At 35.0% G+C, this 15,148-nt stretch overlaps 2 protein-coding genes across 2 annotated transcripts; both read right to left on the minus strand.

The window, feature by feature from the left end:
• Positions 1–1,473: 1,473 nt before the first annotated feature.
• Positions 1,474–3,874, minus strand: LOC113756594 (putative FBD-associated F-box protein At1g61330). The gene is made up of 4 exons (XM_027300232.1): positions 2,978–3,874; positions 2,696–2,878; positions 1,716–1,985; positions 1,474–1,512 (listed from the first exon to the last, which is right to left on the minus strand). The coding sequence occupies exons 1-4, from the start codon at positions 3,872–3,874 to the stop codon at positions 1,474–1,476; spliced, it is 1,389 nt and encodes a 462-aa protein (XP_027156033.1).
• Positions 3,875–4,622: 748 nt separating this feature from the next.
• On the minus strand, positions 4,623–13,752 carry LOC113762160 (telomerase Cajal body protein 1). Its single transcript, XM_027305467.1, has 14 exons — positions 13,466–13,752; positions 13,282–13,344; positions 12,276–12,331; positions 11,979–12,059; positions 11,799–11,872; positions 11,557–11,639; positions 10,474–10,580; positions 8,652–8,794; positions 8,518–8,565; positions 7,246–7,298; positions 5,775–5,859; positions 5,620–5,686; positions 5,368–5,478; positions 4,623–5,028 (listed from the first exon to the last, which is right to left on the minus strand). The coding sequence occupies exons 1-14, from the start codon at positions 13,705–13,707 to the stop codon at positions 4,910–4,912; spliced, it is 1,332 nt and encodes a 443-aa protein (XP_027161268.1). The 5' UTR covers positions 13,708–13,752; the 3' UTR covers positions 4,623–4,909.
• Positions 13,753–15,148: the final 1,396 nt, after the last annotated feature.

Genomic DNA, 15,148 nt, shown 5'->3' on the forward strand with positions numbered 1-15,148 from the left:
CCAACAGATTCTGTCGGAGCATTATTGAAGTTGGCTTTTCCCTTGCTTCTTTACCTGAAGACTTCTGTACAGCAGCCATATTCCATTCCTGCAACTTCTTGTGGATTTCAATTCTAGCCTTTCCCATCAGCATATCTCGAATTTCTGACTCTGATAATTCCCTTAAACTTCTAGGTTGGTTATCAGAAATAATGACTTTCTCTGCTCCAAACCTACCCATTTGGCTTCCATAAGAATTTCCTCGTCCACTATCCACTGTCAATTTTGAAAGATCACAAACTACTTTTATTTATATCTTTCATATCACCACTAATACGACAATCATTCATGATCTTTTTTCTCTTATTGCTGTCCAATATGAGAAGATTTACCGCGGTTGATTTCTTAGGTACAACAACTTTGAAGATATTTCCTGATTTGTTTACTTTTCTATTCAGAAAACTACAGAATCAAAAGAACACATTCTTGATTCCAAGATCTTGAGATGCTGTGTCGGACTGAATGAGCTAGATCATTAGTGTTGAAGACCGGAAGTGCTATGCATTTTGTACTTTAATCTTTCTTGAAACCATGTTTAATTACTCTTAAAATGTGCATGAAACATTTTGTCATCCAGAATTTTCGTGCAAAGTACGTGATTCACAATCCAGAAATTTGAACTGTCTTATTGGTATCACTTGAACAAGAAATTATATAGGAATTTGAACTAAAATTATATAAGTTTTACTCAACTAAAATCACATTTTTGTAACTCATACTCGACTCGAAATAAAAGTAGGGCACTTGGCCTAATTCGAATAGGTCCAAACTCATGTCATGTACTTTTCATGTTCACAAAATCTAATTAAACCAAACAGCCAACTAATCCATAGATGTTCTAATAATTTCTAAGCTTCACCAAAGTAGTGTTGATTTGTATGCTTTTGTATACAAACAGGAAAAATCTAACTTGTACATCGCTCCATTACTTAATTAAATAGAGAGTAAATCCTATTAGAACGTTGAAAGAAATCATTTTCAATTATATATCAGTTTGACATCTGGTTCCCAGTATATATAGACGACAAAATATTTTCGCTAATACTTTTAAAAAATTCTATCATTTAAGAGAAACTAATCTGATATATACTTATCTTAATACAAATAAAATTAGCAGCAAACTTATTTTACAGCCTTTCTCTTTTGTTCTTGGCATCCAACCTTCTACGACTAAACATGAGTAAATTATATTCTTCTTGATTTAAAATTTAGCAGATATATACTGATATTAGAGTGATGAGATGTTTCTCTTTCATTTCTTTCATGTTTGCCCTGCTAGCTATATGGAAAAGAAAAAGCTTTATCTACGTGCATGAGTTTAAAGACATTATTATTTCTAAATTTAGAGATCAAATTTAAGGCACAACCCCCCCCCCCCCACCCTTATTTAGACCCACATTTTATTTATTCTAAGGGAATATACCCCACAATAGATCACAAGTCATCTAAAGACAGAATCCCAATGTCAAAGCCCTACAGATAATAAAGCAAACAAAAAGTTAAAAAATTGCAGAGAGTTAAAATGTCTTGAGCAAGATTCCAATATCGCCAAATAATACAACAATGAACTTGTTAAAATTTTCATTCAATAACAAATAGTTCTCCGTTAATGCAGCTTAGTTGCCCTTCTTCTGTCTAAATATGCCCAAACGTCTCTTATTATTGTTCTCGGAGACCTCAAAGCGGCAATTTTGTTTTGACATCCACTCCAAAAGTGTTTTTTCTTCGGTAGTTCGCATTATATTTCCGCAAGTGTTTAAGATCACAACCGCCAGAGAAGGTGCATTGTCTACTATAATCTTGAGGAGCCGAAATTCTAACTCACGAAATTTGAAGTTCCCTATCCTCAGTTCCTTCAATAATTGGAATGATGGGCAGCAATGTTCAAAGCTATCCTTTACGATTAACTTCCAGAAGAGCCCTTCTTCGAAAGGATAATCACCAAGCTGCATTGGAGGGGGGAAAAAGTCATTATACAGAATCAAAACTAAAGCAAATGGAGAAAAATTCATGTAGTAGGAATTCGAGTGGTGACTATTGTGGAGGCAGCAAATCTAGCTGCGACATGTGTTGTGCCGAATAAGCCTGTTCGGTAAAGATACCGAACAAAGCATTGGGATCAGAAGGGATAACTTCGAATTTGTGGGGATAAACCTTAGAGATGAACATAATCCCTTCTGCTTATTATCCGTAACTGCCATATAAACCTTGTAATTATCTGGTAGAATATTATCATTAACAGAAAGGATAACTCTTACCTCTTCAACTTATCTGATGACACTTATAAATATAACAGGTTTGTTCATACAAAAGGTACGACAATTATATATTATATAAATTTTACTACATTATTCTCAGAAAACTCCTCATTGACTTGTCAGCGTCGGAGTTAGTCCCGTATTTATCTTTGTGTAGGTTATTGCGATACAGCAGTACTCATGGCATCCTAACTCGGTTCGGCTTAGGTGAATTTTTGTACTTTCAACTATGCAATTTACGTGTGCAATAAAATATTATGTATGATTCTGTACCGAAAATATATGCCACAGTTTTAATCTGTTGTGTATCATTGTTAATATTTAATCCATATGACCACACGTAATTGGCCCGGTTTCAAATCCAACAAGATTAGCAGAATAATGTTGAACAGACTTACATCAATATGTATCTTCTCGATCAGTGGACATTTCATGAGGAAAACAACGATGTCGCAAGGGTTAACAAAAGTTGTCCGCCTACGATAGCTCGATCCTCCAAGGAACAAGGTAAGTTTCCTCAGCCTCATTAGGCAGAACTGGAATTCTCTGTACTTAAAATCTTTCAACCTGGGAGATAGCCCCTGAATGAGATAAAAAATCTCAATAACTTTAGCATTTTAATTTGTTGCGATACCTCAAATAGACAAATGATAGTAAGAATAGAACTGGACGATTATTACCTCAAGGATGGAACTGCATATGGTGAGGTCCGTGCAAAAGCTGACAGACATGATGATTTGCTCAACTTCATCAAGTTGACGCATCCTATTTGGTCTGAAGTCGAAAGTAGCCACATCCAGCGAAGGGAAAGAGCAGCTGAAAGTGAACTTGCAAATGTCTCCATTGTAATGCAATGACTTCAGAGTTGGAGCATTGATAAAAATGGAGAGAATATTCCTAAACCCTTCCACTTTCAGTGATTTAAAATGCTTCAAATATCCAGCGGAAATTCTGAGTCGAGGATCATTGTTGCAGTTCACAAACTCCAGATTCTCAAGTAGCAAACAGCTGTTGAAAATTGTCTCCGTGAACTTGTTCCCGAGACGAACATTTTTAAGAACAAGAGTTTTCAGAAATCGCAAGCCATTGAGCTCCGTGGCAAACCCAACAAGACAGTTATTCAGCTCCAATGCTCTTATAGGTGTAGCATCTATAAGGTCAGAGCTAAAGGGATAAGGTTGATGCCCACCTCTGAAGTCCAAACGGAGCTCTTCAACCCCCTTCGCGACCGCTGTCTGAATCCAACCTTTCACTCGATTCTCCTGACCGGTTGGATCAAAAGTCAGGACCAATCTCTCTACCTTTGGCCCCCAATGTTGGTCCAAAACACGGTCGACGAGACTAGCATATGCATCTCTAGGAAATCTCTGTTTGTTTACCACGAAACACAGGTTACGATTAAGCTTCCAGGAGTTGATAAACCTCTTCGAAAGAAGTGCAGCCCTTGTGCATTCTTTGAGTTGGAAGTGCGATATGATCTTTTCGATCAGTTCATCAGGGAAGTTTTTAAGAGTTGAGGGATAAGTTTTTCCATCTCTTGTAATCTTGGCTTTCTTGCTCTCCCTGGGAGAAGCCATGAGAAGGGATGAAATCAGTTAACTCACTTTCTCTTTGGTGGGCTAAAGGATGAGTGAAGAAATACCAAGTAGATGGCACACTTTTATACAGACTCCAAGGGTGGTTGGTGAAGAATCTGTATGATTTAGGGCATTTTAAGAGTAATTACTTACCCATCTTGTAAGATTTAATTCATAATAACAATCATTGCATGAATATGCAACAATGCATGTAACCGTTGCATTGTTCCAAACTCTGCAAATCAATGTTATAGACAGGGTGCAGGGTCAATTGATTGTTCAAGGTGCAAATGGCTCCTAATGTCTATTACTTATTTGATAGGTTTTTGTCACTCACCATTCTCGGGTTGGGGTTTTGAATGTAGAGGATAAGATGCAAATCATTAGCGGCAGAAAAGGTAATGAAAAACGGCACCTGACTAGAGATTTGTGTTGTTGCACTCAGCATGCACAAATGATTCTGTTTTAACGTGGCCTTTGAAAGGATCAACTTGGATATTTGGATATCGTCCCTGTTGGGAATAATCTATGGTTGTTCACATTAGAAGTTCATGTTTGTTTTGTTAAAACCCTTTTTATCAGTTTACCATATTTTTAAAGTTGAAAGAATTAGTAACTCCTTAAATTCTTAACACTCATCCGGGGAAAAAGAAAAAAAACAGAAAGAAGGGAAACATATGATAAAATATTACAAAATGTCCCACAGTGGCCGAAATAATTTTTGCAATGCAACAGCAGAAACAAAAAATAATTATTAAAGGGGAAAAAACAGCCCACCAGATACTATGCAGATTATTAGTTTTCACGAAAATTGAACTGTGTGGGAAAAATCTGCTTCTCACTAATACCTGTTGCAGTCATGTCAACCATTCATAGTATCCCCAAATCAAAAAACTAGAGCTATGATCAGTTGTGTCGGTACTAAAGTGACCTAATACTATACTGCTGTACATTGTCATTTCGAGAGTGGCGTATGAGGTATCTGACGGCTAAAATTTGCGGTTGCCATTGCTACGTAAAAGACACTGCATACAATCAAGAGCCGTTGAGGTTGTTACTGTCAATTTGGTCATTCAGTTCCCCAAAACTTGCAGCTGAAACATCATCACTGTTGGTGAAAGAAAAGCTCCATATGGAGACACAATTTTCATCACCTAAACAGGGAAAAATTAGCAACTACATTAGTAGGATCAGCGCATAACACTAACCGTGCAACCTTTAGGCTTTAGTACCAACAAACTGGGGTCGAAATACAAATCAGGCAGGTAGGTAGAATGTTAAAACCAGAATGCCATTCCCTCCACTATATTACCAAACATCCTTTGATTTATTTATTTGTAAGAAATTGTGTGATTATAACAAATTGTAAACTTCCAAACTGATGTACTACAACATAATACAGGAATTTTAGAGTCAAAAAATTATCCAAGGATCAAACCAAAGAAAATATTTGCCAACAGTAAAATGAACTTTGTCGGAGTCAGAAAACTTACTACTAAGGATCACATCCTCGGAAGAATCATCAAAACATCTGTATCTCCGGTGCCCAGAAGATGAAGCAGCCATTGGCAAAAATGGATGGAAAGCGAAACCATTTACAGTATCTGCAACACCAAATAACAATATTAGTAACAGTTATAGTAGAAATAAAAATAATAAGACCAATAATATTGATGACAGTGAAAGAATAAAGGAACTACATATCAAAGTTAAGCTGCTAATGAAAAATCAAGAAATTTTAATACCTAATGCTGCTTGAAAACTTGATACCCACTGGCCATTTTGTAGATTATACACATGAACCAAGCCATCCTAGGATAGTGATCAGAATATTAAATTATTCCGCATTGTACTGAATGGTCACTTGCTGTAGATATGTAGAATTAAAATAGAATGATACCTGACCACCAGTTGCAAGATGTTGGCCCATAGGCTCAATATCAAAATGTATCCGCTGATTGGTAGTTTCAGTTGATCTATACAGCCTACTCACAGAGACAAAGAGGATAAAGTTTAACACCTTAATCTCCTTCAAATTTAACAAAATTCCTAGAAATTTACTGCCAAAGTGCTAAACAGTTATGTGCAGGAAGAAACACATGCACAACGTTCCAAAGCAATAAAATGGTAAAGCAGCACGTGGAAATGAGGCATGAATGCAAAAACCAGATGGAACTTCAATGTGAATATATTTCCTTATAAGTAAATTCCATAATCTGCTACCAAAATGGTTTTATCAGTGAGAATGACCATATAATTTTGATCAATAATGATTCATAAAGAAAAGGAATTAATTTCTGAAGGATTCACTACCGAATATTCTAGAACTCGTGTAATGAAAGCATGAAAATTGACTGTCAATGTTGGGCATGCAAATCAAAATTTGCATGCATATGCACTTGGATTGTCTCATGAATGCCTCATCTGACACCTAACAGCTAAACATCAAATATTAGCAGAAAACCTCAACTGGTTGTGTTAATTTGTGGACAATACTAGTATGATCCACGAAGTTTACCATACAGCATTCTACTGGTTCAGAAGGTGGGAAAGAAAGGAATCATGTAAACTATCATGGTCAGAAATAAATGCAACCAATAAGAAGGTGAGAAGGATATGATCATTAAAACTCATGCAAATAAATCAATTCCAAAACCACCCTTGAAGAAAATAAAAAAGGCATAGCAAATCAGAGTACTAGACTCATAAGGTTCAATATCGACAGATGATGTAATGAAACTAAACACCAGGTATCTAAAATTGTCTCAACAAAAAGAGAACAAAAAAGCATATTACAGGGATATGGATCTCATGTAATTTTCTTACAAGAAGTTATAGGTTGTATAAAAAGCCATTTGGCAATCTCATATGCCACTAATAATGAAAAAGAAAAGAGAAGAGCAAATCAGACATAAGGACTCAAATCCCATATCAAGATAAAAATTTGTAATATGACAGTTAAGGCAGTGGTAAATCCAAAAATTGCATTATAGTTAAGATACACCAATAATAAGAAGAGATAAGCAGAAAAAAAAAACTTTCAATCAATAGAACAGCCAGTATCATCTGTGGAATGTACAACATAAGCATACACACCTCAGTTAGTACCTCCAGTAAAGAGCAGAAACTTCCTACCTTCACTGATAGAATTGCAAGACATGCCAGCATTTTATAGTTTTTGAATTTCGAATTTCATGGATGGAAAGATGAGCCAATATAAACCAGCTAGTATCTTTAGAAGTACTGATTACTAAATAGAAACTCGTTCTTTTCTCTTAGCACCACTTTTCAGCATGACATAGGTAATGAATCCCACCAATATCATAATAGGAACTCTTAGGCTTGTTTATCACTAAGAACATATCACTTACTTGTAAACAATTTCAACAGCCTTGCGGATATCCCAGCACAGTACATAAGGATCCTACAATACATATAAGAACTTTTTAGCAGATACTTTTTAACTTACCATTATAATGCATCCTTAAACTCTTATATATAGAGAAACACAACAGGTACAAGAGACCACAGAAATTACCACATAAAGCAGTGGAATTAAACTGTAAGAAACCTCTATATAATAGCAGAAAACGAGTATTTTTACCCAAAACAAACCTAACGATTCCACAACATAATTTTCACCGAAGGGCTTACTCAAAGTTCACAACTGAACATGATGCAGTGGAGATACATTTTTAAGCAGATACTTTCAAAGTTATGTCTTTATTGCAACAAAAGAAAATTTTGAGTTTGCAGGGGACCGCACTTGTACTAATTTTATGACTGGTGTTTCCCATAAAGATCATCATCCTCCAACCAAGATTTTAAAAGGTCCATAAACACATTGGAAACTCAAGAATATGTCTTTTACACAAGAAAAGGCATTTTCCTCCTATCTTAAGCTGTAGCTTACTCTTTTCTCATGGAGAAAAATAAGTTCTCCGCTCCTATTCTTCGTGAAAGGATGTTTAGTATAAGAGCATGAGATGTCCTTAATCATCATGCATCAAAATATGTCGAAGATAGTTGCTTTTGCAAATGTAGTTGTATTAATGAAAGTGCTACAACCTGTATCATGGGAATATCGAGGAAAGAAATAGTTCTTCAGAGATAAGGCTCGTTTCCCTTTTCTTGTGAATACAATAAAGTTAGCATTGAATGTCAACAAAGTATGCACACTACTCTGATATAGACAAGATTCCTTTATTTGACATTAATGACAGTGCTGATGCCTGTAGCATTGGACACCAAGACAGGAAATCATTGTTCAAAGAAAAAGCTCTTTTACTTTTCACTCAATGAAGTCAGCCTAAATCACAACAGTATGCACACTACTCTGATAGACAAATTCCTTTTATTTCACTACTTCTCTACTTTATCGTTTTCTTTAGTTTTTTTTTGCTCATTTCTTCTTGCAATGTTAGAGATTTCTCATAATCAATTTTACAATGTTAGAGATTTCTCATAATCAATTGCAAAACTCGCTCATCCACATTACTCCACTAGTAAAAGAGTAGTTAAAGAACACCAATTATTTCTCCTGAAAAAAAAGCTAAAACATGAATATGCATTAATTTTCTTAATCAAACTGTACACAATTCAAGTATATACTAAAAGAAAAAACAACAAATGTAGAAACATACCCTTCGCCCTCCGGTATACAAGTAGTTTCCATCTTTTGAAAACTGCACCTGACAAGGTAAAAAAAAAAAATGAAGAGTCATACAGCAAACACTGCAGAAAGTTCAACAGAGAATAACTAGATATTCCAACTTACATGTGTGACACCACCTTCTTGGCCATGCAGGACATATAGCAACTCCATATTATCTTCTCTATATATTGCAGTAGTTTGATCATATGACCCTGTAGCTAGCATTCCTGAATTACTTGAACAAAAAGCAATTGAGGATATTATACCTGGAAAAAAAAAGGAATTAGCTCATGTCAACTTTCCAGGAATCTTAATGAATACAGCGTATTGATTGAAAGTTCCAGAAAAATGGAAAAGCTCATTTGAGATTTTAGTTTTCAAAAACTTATGCACCAAATTTGACTGATTAAATGCACATTTCCTAGCATATTTCTTAAATCATTCCTCAGCAGCCAGTCTCGTAAAGTGCAAAAACAGTGGAACATGTTTTCTTCTATTGCAAGGCCAGTGAGCAGATTTGGAAAACTTTCCTATCAAATGAAATGGACTAGAGCAACTGAGAGGGAACTTTTGCTCGTGGTGGGCGAGCTTACAACGGGCTAGAGAGAGTAGATGGCAAAGTTCACATTGAAATGACGGCCAACCTACTTTGGCATATTTGGGAGGCCAGGAATAATTGGAACTTTAACCTGCTCAAGCAGGAGGGCCATCGGATCTCCCAACATGCTATGGAGGATTGGTTTGAGTTTAAAGAGGCAAACTTCCTAAGTATCTACGAAGGAGAGGTGAAAAATGATAAGCTCAATAGACATGGCAAGATTGCATAGCTCCACTGTCCACACTCATCCATCATCCACACAGATGCAGCTTCGGACTCTTAGAGGGACAAATATGGTATTGGGTATAGCGGTCAAAGACAATGGGGGTAGATTAATCACTCCGTGGTCAATTCCAACCCCATTAAAAGGAGATGCTGCAATATTGGAAGCTCATGCTATTGGAATTGCCTTGCTTAAAGCACTAGAGGAAAACTAGACGTCCATCTTGATACTTTCTGACTGCAAAGTTCTGGTTCACAAACTGAATCATGGTAGTGAGGACCTGTCTGACATCAATATTATTTTAAAAGGATATCAGGGCCTTGAGTAGATCATTTTGGTGTTGTATTTTCTTCTTTGTTAAGCGAGAAGTCAACATGTGTAGTCATGGTTTGGCAAAATTTACCACTAACCTCATTAATGAAACTAGGTGGAAGGATAGTTTCCCTGTGTGGACTTTAAAAGCTGCACAAAGTGATTATCTGGCAGCTGCCAGTTAGTTTGTATATAACTTTGTATGTATCAAAGATTATGGGTTATATAAAAGAATGACTTTTGACAAAAAAAAAAAGGGTTAAAAACAAAAAAGCCCCCTATAGTTTCAAAATATACAATACGACATCTCATGCTTTGAACTAAATTGTAAAAGTGACGGAATCCGTTAAACTTAACGGAAATGACTTATTGGAACCTAAAAAAAATTTTTATACCTATTTTTTATCAAATATACCAATTCTACCCCTTAACCCTCAATTCTCTCTATTTAGAAAATAAAACAAATGATTTTTTTGAGCTGTCTTTTGCTTAATTATATCAGGGTATTTTGGTCATTTTGACCATTTCCGTTAAATTTAACGGATTCCGTCACCTTTACAATTTAGTTCAAAGTATGAGGAGTCGTGTTGTATATTTTGAAACCACGGGGGGCTTTTCTGTGTATTAGGTTTACCACAGGGGGCTTTTTTATTTTTTACCCAAAAAAAAAAGACTAGGTTTCTGGATCCTTTGTGGACATAAACTTTATGTTAATCTACGGGCTTGCCCAAGAGGAAAAAAAATTAAGAAAGATGATATGCTTCACTTTAGTGTGTTGTCATTCATCAATTGTATACACTAATAAACATTACCTGACTGTCCTTCTTTATTTCCTTGAAGAGTTGAAAGCTGTTTAAAATCTCTTCCAGGGCGATGAACATCAAATATTCTAATAAACTTGTTATATCCAGCAAAAATCCTGAGATAAAAAACCTCAATTAATTTTATCAAAAATATTACATCATATGACTGACTCCTGGACATTGCATCATGCTGAAGAGGATAAATGCTAATCAGATACTTTTGAGGAAAGTGAAGGATGGTGGTCCAATACAAGGAAAAGAATTGCCACATATAGTCACTACTATTTAGCCATGTCTCTTGATGCGTTTGCTGGAAACCATTTATAACTTTGTAAATTGTTCAGATAAAATGACATTTTGACTGCTGAATAGATAGCACCTTTTTTTTTTACTCTGTTCAGTTTTGATAGGTGGAACTATCAGATATTCAATCAACCAGTCTTCTCTATATACTGCTTATTCAAGAGAAACTGTTAGACAAGCATGACAACTTTAAACAATTTAGCTACTGCAAATTGGTAAATTTTTTCTTGGTGTTCGATGTGTGCAACTAATCTCATTCCCTTTAAAGACGAGTAATGCAGGACAATGCACCAACCAATAAAAAAATGGGATCCAAGAGCAATAAATAGCAGGATAACCATTTTTCTAAATAAAGAGTATTTTTTCCAGAACATTCAAAAATGTGACATAATCTACCTAGCTCTGACTGCAGACATTCATTGAGTAATGTGAATACTCGCAAAAAAGGCAGATGGTCAAAAACAGGAATGAATGGCATCTTTAACTGTCGGTTTAAAAAAAATTCTTACTTAGTTCCAGCAAGGTTAAAGGCAACTGAAAAGGCAGTAAAGACGAGTAATGAAGGGCAATGCACCAAGAAGTAAAAAAAAGGACCCAAGAGCAACAAATAGCAGGATAACCATTTATCTAAATAAAGAGTCTTTTCCAGAACATTCAGAAATGTGACATAATCTACCCAGCTATGACCACAGACATTCATTGAGCAATGTGAATACTTGCAAAAAAGGGAGATGGTCAAAAACAGAAATGAATGGCATCTTTAACTGTCGGTTTTAAAAAAATTCTTACTTAGTTCCAGCAGGGTTAAAGGCAACTGAGAAGGCAGCAGCAATCTCATCCATAGCATCATATGCACGGTATGTACAACGAAGCTGCAATTTCAGTTAAAACAATCAGACTGTAATTAATCTTGAAAAGTAGATACAGCTGATGCAACAGCACAAAAGGCATCCACAATCACAGGATTCCAACAAGTATAATGGAGAAAAACTAACTATAAGTGATTGTATACATTAAAACATGATTTGCACCTGTCCTGATGTAGCATCCCAGAGATGAATAGGATGGTCGCGTGTAGTACTTGCAAATACACAGGTGTCTGGAGCTGAAACACAAACCAGACAAATCCAGTAAAACAGATCAAAATCACATAAAGAAACAGATCAAAGCAGGATTAAAACAGATCAAATCACATCAAGAAACTAACATACTTGAAGCAGACATGTAGGGATACCAGCAATAGTCGTATACCGATTCTCCCTCCCCAATGACAAGGTTTGCAGGGTATGAATCTGTAATTAATCAGTGATAGGGTAAATGCAAATGTGGCAGGAGAATCTAAATGGAAGAGCATAGACCAGTGAAAGATACAGAAATGGTACAATTAGGATGAGAAAGTACATAGGAAAGAACGGCTTGCATATGAAAGCCTGTGGACATTGGAGCAAGTGCAAGGAAACATTTGGTTGCAAAGCAAGAACAGATATAAGAAACTCAAATCAAGTTACCAGCATCCGAAGCAGAAGAACAAGAGTCCAGATTGCTGCCACTTTCATAGTATTGCCTGGTACAACAAAGAACAAAATTCATCAGAACAACTAATAGCACCATCTTCCAGAAAACCAAAACAGATAATATCAACAGAGTCCAACAAACCATATTCACAACCGTCTTGATCCACCAATAACAACAAGCTAAGCTGTTTTCTTTTATTTAAGCTTGATAACCAAATGCTTGATTGTCTCAATGATAATACTTTAAAAGTCTTCCCATTTACCAACACCAACAATTAAGACAAAATCTGATAGACACTATGTAATTCGTATAGCCTGTTCTTTGTTTTGGGTACATGAGTTTCAGGTAATAGTCAATTTTTACCTATAAACTCTTCAGAATCAGTAAATAGAAAAGAACAATCATTTTTTTTTACAGTTATCCTACTCATAGGTGAGAGGAAAGAAGAAAAAGCTATAAGCAGTAATTCTTTTACACTGTCATATTAATCTCATATAGCTGCTCTTTCAAGCATGTCAACCTATAGCTACGGCAGATAAAACAAAATGAATAAAAATAAAAAGTATAACTTGGTAGACAAATAACATAAGTGCTAAGAATGCAATTCTGTTATATGAACTACTCAACTAAATGCTATCCATGCTTTATTTCACATGTCCAGTAAATAGAATATTTTCCCAATACCATAATGCTACTTTTCGTAAGTTTATAGTCTTTCCCCCTTTTTTTAGGAATAATTAATTGCATTATTATACGAACATTAAACTGCTATAAGTAATTCAATCACTTAGTTGACTTTCTGGGTGAAAACAATCAGTCTAAGAATTGCATTTTCTCTTATTCCGAAGTATCTTTTAAAAGCTAATCACCTTCTCATTGTCATTCTATTATTCTTGGTTAATAAAACTTTCGAGTGCAAGAAAAATAAAAGCTTTTTCCGAAAATGCACGAGTGTGTGTATGTGTGTCTGTGTGAGAGAGAGAGAGAGATGAACCTTACAATGGGAATACTCGAAGGGTGTTATCGTCACAGCAGCTGAGAAAGCAAGAACCATCCGGCGACCTAAGTTCAATGACACATAAAAATCAATGAATTGAAAAATCAATCAACAGCAAAAAACGAATTTTCCACACCATATAAAGGACATTCTCGAAAATAAAAGAACAAAATTGAAGGAGCTTACCATTTGACGGCCTTGAGAAAATTGTTAGGGATGGAAGAATTGGTCCTGAACTGATTGAAGAAATGGTAAGTCCTGTAGGGAGGTACTTGGAAATTGATTATTGGCCATGAGTAGGAGGATGATTGCTCTTGCTCTTGCTCTTGCTCTTCCACTGGCTTTTCAGTAATTTCACCGCTTTCTGGGTCGGACGTCGTCAGTCGCTGATTAGCTACAGCTTCAGCTGCTGATGCTTCTTCTCCCATGGAGTCCGGCGTCGACCGTTTTTGGCTTGTGTTACCGCCAAAAACCCCCTGCCCGAATTCCTAGGGGTTCAAGGCATTTATAGAATTGAAACCGAAAAAAAGAAAAAAGAAAAAAGGAAAAAAAAAGAATGCTTTCACCGTAATGGTTATGGGATGGGATAATATCAGAAACCTCCTATAAAGTTTCTCCTAATATCACTTAGCGCCTACTTCTGAAGTTTTAAAAAATCACTTACCTCCTCCCATAATTGCAGAATGACTATATTAACCCACATTGGATACACAACTCACATATCAAATAATGGATTCAAAAAATTAAAGAAAAAGAAACAAAATTCACCTTTTTCTCTTTTCCATTTTTCCAATATTTTCTCTTACTCATTTTTTGGAGGAATATGCAATTTTTTATTTGTAGATATAGTATATTAAATTTTGTTTATCTTTTTCTTTTTACGATTACAATAAAGTAGGGTATGACTTCTTTTGTTTATTTTGAATAAATTTTTATAATGATTTAGTACAACTTAAAGGTTTATGCCATGAGTTGAGAAGATGTTAGGGAAAAAAATAAAGTTCATAAGAAATTGGTTTTGAACATATAAAGTTGAATTAGTATTAATGCATTTGTTTACAAATATGATTTTTATTTTCTAAAGTATATTTTTATGGACTATAACTTTGTAATATGGTGGTACTACTAAAAATTATTTTTTATGTTGTGATTTTTTTTCAAGTATACAAAGTGGTTTAGGAGTATTTCATTTAGTAAAATGAGCAAAAGGGAGTTTAGGATTTTTAAAAATTTTGTTACACAAATAACAAAAGTTAGGGAGGTAAGTGATATTTTTAAAATTTTAGGGGTATTAAATGATATTAAGAGAAATGTTAGGGGAGATTTTTGAGATTATCCCAATAGTTATTTGGGTAATTTCACACACTTTTTTTTTTAATTTCTTGCCAATCCTGTCATATAATTTGAATAACATATATTATGTGTCGTTTGACGAGATTAACTTAAAAAAAAAAAAATTTAACTTGTCTAGCAATTGGGATTGGAAAGGTGTGAGTTGGGATGAAAGTGTAAAAGTAAACATAAAAAAAGTCTAAATTTTAATATCCTTGTGTTTATTACTCTGTGATCAAAATAAAAAGGATGGAGGATAAGTGGGCGACCAACATCCTTATGATCATCCCACAAGCTTTCTAGGCATTAGTGACGGATTACCTCGGTTTTCAAAGTTATACGAAATAATAAAAAAGAGACAAAAGTAATCAAGATGCAAAAGCATTTTTTTTGTTAAATGTCTGTGAAAATGCATCATATTAGATTTTTTTTTTTTCACAAATCCCACGTAAATTTCCAAGGATTGTTTCACTTTGTAATAATAATTTAGTTTGAATCTCACTTTACGACAACGGAATAGCTATTCAGACTGTAACT

This window comes from Coffea eugenioides, chromosome 2 (genome assembly GCF_003713205.1).
Source record: "Coffea eugenioides isolate CCC68of chromosome 2, Ceug_1.0, whole genome shotgun sequence".
NCBI lineage: Eukaryota > Viridiplantae > Streptophyta > Magnoliopsida > Gentianales > Rubiaceae > Coffea > Coffea eugenioides.